The following is a 3,110-nucleotide window of genomic DNA, read 5'->3' on the forward strand; positions in this document are numbered from 1 at the left end:
GGAACCCACCCACACCCAGTGCCAGGAGAGCAGCAACTCACCCAGATCCAGTGGCAGCTGCCAGAGGTGCCACCACCCCCAACCCAAACCCAACCCAAACCCAGTGGCAGCTGCCAGGAGGTGCCACCAACCCCCCCAGTTGCTCCAGAGGTGCCCAGCTGACCTGCTCCGTGGCTGTGGGGCAGTAGCACACCAAGAGCAGGGTCGTGGAGATGTTGATGAACAGCCCGACGATGGTGATGAGGTTGGGGGCGATCCAGGCGGGCACCCTGCCCACCAGCCATTCCCAGTAGCCCTGCATGAGGGGCTCGAGCAGGGAGCGGCCGGCGCTCTGGTACTTGTGCTCCTCCAGGCGTTTGAGCTGGTGCTTGCTCAGGGGGGGCGTGGGCAGCTGCACCAGCTTGCTGAGCACGCAGCCCCCCCCGGGGCCGTGCCCGCAGCCCCACGGGGCCTCCGGCGGGGCCTCCCCACAGCGCCGCTTGGCACCCCGGTGCCCGCTCATGGCCTAGCGGGTGTGCTCGGGCAGGAAGGAGCCGGGCTGGAGAACCATAAATCCTGCAGGAGGGAGAGAGGGGTGGCAGGGACCGCCTGGAGAAAAGGCACAGCTGGGGGGGGTGATGGAGCTCAACAGGATCGTCCCAGGCCCGCGGGGTGACTTTTGGGGACGGGCCTGTGCAGGGCTGAGAGCTGGACCCCCCTCCCACCTCAGCACGGTCTGGGTGTGACACTCCAGCACCTGAACAGGGTTTTAGGGTATCTCAAGTTGGCAGGTGCTGCTCTGAGGAGCCCCCAGCAAAGCAGGGTGACTCCCTTAAAAAACAAAGTTTTTTGGAGTGGTGCTGAGGGAAATGTGAGAAATGAGTGTACAAAATTAGCTGTAAAATGATGCTAAGCTGCACCTTTACTCTCCTCACTGCCTTCTGGGGCAAATGCCCTGCAGCCACCAGCCAAAATTTGTATTTATACATATAAATACATCTATAATTCCTACTATCACCAGCTTTCCATTAAGAAAGCTTGGACTAAACCAGATAGTGCAAGAACTCACGGGAGAAATGCTGGAGAGCACAGTGCAGCAGCACCCTCGTGTCTCTGGGTGCACCTTGGTGAGTCCCCAGGGCCCCCTGAGCACTTCAAAAGTGATTTAGCACTTCCAGGAACACCCCAGAGCAGTGATTTGTGTCACTGCCAGTCCCTCACACCACTCAGGTTATCAACTGATGGCTCCAAGTTTACCCAAATTTATCCAAACCCTGCCAAGTCTGAAGTTAAACTGGCTTGGAGCAGCTCTGTCTCCTTGGTGACGCTGAACAGCCACCTAAAATCAGTGAAGAGCTATTTTTTTTTTCAGGTTTATGTTCCTTATTTCTGTTTTCCTGGGGCTTTTCTCCTCTCCAGATTTAACCCAGTTGAGGTGAGAGCTCAGTGTCTTGTCCAGCTTTCAAGAAACACGCAGGAGCTGGAGAGCTTTAGTGGGTCAAAAACATTTCACACATTTCTCTTATCCAGATCTTTTTCCATCCTTTTTTTTTTTTTTTTTTTTAAGAAAAGAAAAGGAAGTACAGGGTCAGGAAAAGCTTTTCCAGAACCCTCACAATGTCCCATCTCCCTTAAAGAAAAATATGTAACTCTCCATAGGAAGTAGAGAAAGGAAACTAAAAATAAGTTTGTTGTTTATCTATAGGAGACAATGAGGGGGGGAAGAAAAGAAGAAAACCTGGTTGAAGTGTAGGAAGAGGGCAGGGAGCTGTAAATCCACACGCAGGTAGGGAAAACAAGCTGTGGAAATCAAAGGTCAGCACTTGTCTAAGAACAGGAGCTGTCACTGCCTCTCCACACCCTCATCAAGGCAAATTCCAGCAGTGAAAAGCCACCTCAGTGGGAGGGGAGAGGAGAAAGCAGGGCCTGGGCTGGGGATAAGCTCGGCAAGGAGCAAAACTGCCCCTCTTTAATCACCCGGAGAGACCAAACTCGGCCGGCGCGGGGGGCCCGGTGGGGCCCGGGCACAAAACACGAGCCCCCCGCGCACAAAACTCGGGGGGTTCTGAGGGGAAAACAACCCGGGGGAGCCTCGTCCTGCACAACAAACCCCGGCCGGGGCCGCCACAGGGCAGGGCAGGGAGAGGGGAGGGAGGGAAGGGGACAGAAGGGGAGGGAAGGGGCGCGAAGGGATCCCCTCAGCGCTGCTCCCCCACCGAGCCCGGCCCAGCGCGGCCACAGGCCCGGCCCCCCCTTAGGGCTCCCCCCGAGCCCTCAGAGCCCCGTGCGGGGCCGGGGGATCCCGGAGGCTCCTGGGGGTCCCGAGGGCTCCCGGGGGCACTGGGGGTCCCGGAACAGCCCCGGCCCACAGCCCCGGCCACTCCCCGTCAGGGCTCCCCCGCGCCCTCAGAGCCCCGGGCGGGGCCGGAGGGTCCTGGAGGGTCCCGAGGGATCCCGGGGGGTCCCGGCACAGCCCCGGCCCACAGCCCCGGCCCAGCGCAGCCACAGCCCCGGGCCCCCCTCACCGGGGCGCTCCCTCAGAGCTCGGCCCGGGGCCGGGGGGGATCCCGCGGGGGCCGGGGGGTCCCGGCCCGGCCGCAGCCCCTCCCTGTCCCCCCCGTTACCTCCGTGTCCCCGCACCGGGCGGCGCTTGGTTTTTACGCCCCGTTTTGCGACGGCCGGAAAAGCCTGAGCGGCGGGGCCGGAGGCGGGGCCGGGGCGGGCGCGGAGCGGGAGCGGCTGAGGTGAAGGGGCTGAGGTAAAGGGGCTGGGGTAAAGGGGCTGGGGTGAAGGGGCTGAGGGGGCGCGGGGACCCCCAGGCCCGGGCACCGCATCCCCGGCACCCCGCAGGGACTCCCCGACCTCCGTGGGACCCCTCAGGGACCCCATGAAACCCCCTTAGGGACCCCTTGACACCCCTCAGGGACATCCTGAAACCCCTTAGGGACCCCCTAACGCCTCCTCAGGGACCCCCTGACACCCCTCACGGACCCCATGAAACTCCCTCAGGGACACCCTATGAACCCCTCACGGACCCCATGAAACTCCTCATGGACCCCCTGGCACCTCCTCAAGTACCCCCTGACACCCCCTCAGGGACCCCCCTGTGAACCCCTGAGGGACCTCCTGAC

General features: G+C 61.5%; 1 protein-coding gene across 1 annotated transcript; it reads right to left on the minus strand.

The window, feature by feature from the left end:
• Nucleotides 1-163: 163 nt before the first annotated feature.
• LOC114071323 (choline/ethanolaminephosphotransferase 1-like) lies at nt 164-523 on the minus strand (the record flags this gene model as incomplete). The annotated part of the gene is made up of 1 exon (XM_027909131.1): nt 164-523. A coding segment is annotated over exon 1 (339 nt), but the record flags the coding sequence as incomplete, so codon positions are not given.
• Between the last annotated feature and the right edge of the window lie 2,587 nt (nt 524-3,110).

Source organism: Empidonax traillii, unplaced genomic scaffold (genome assembly GCF_003031625.1).
Source record: "Empidonax traillii isolate 1590-97213 ecotype Southwest subspecies unplaced genomic scaffold, ASM303162v1 scaffold1953:size47131, whole genome shotgun sequence".
NCBI classification, from domain to species: Eukaryota; Metazoa; Chordata; class Aves; order Passeriformes; family Tyrannidae; genus Empidonax; species Empidonax traillii.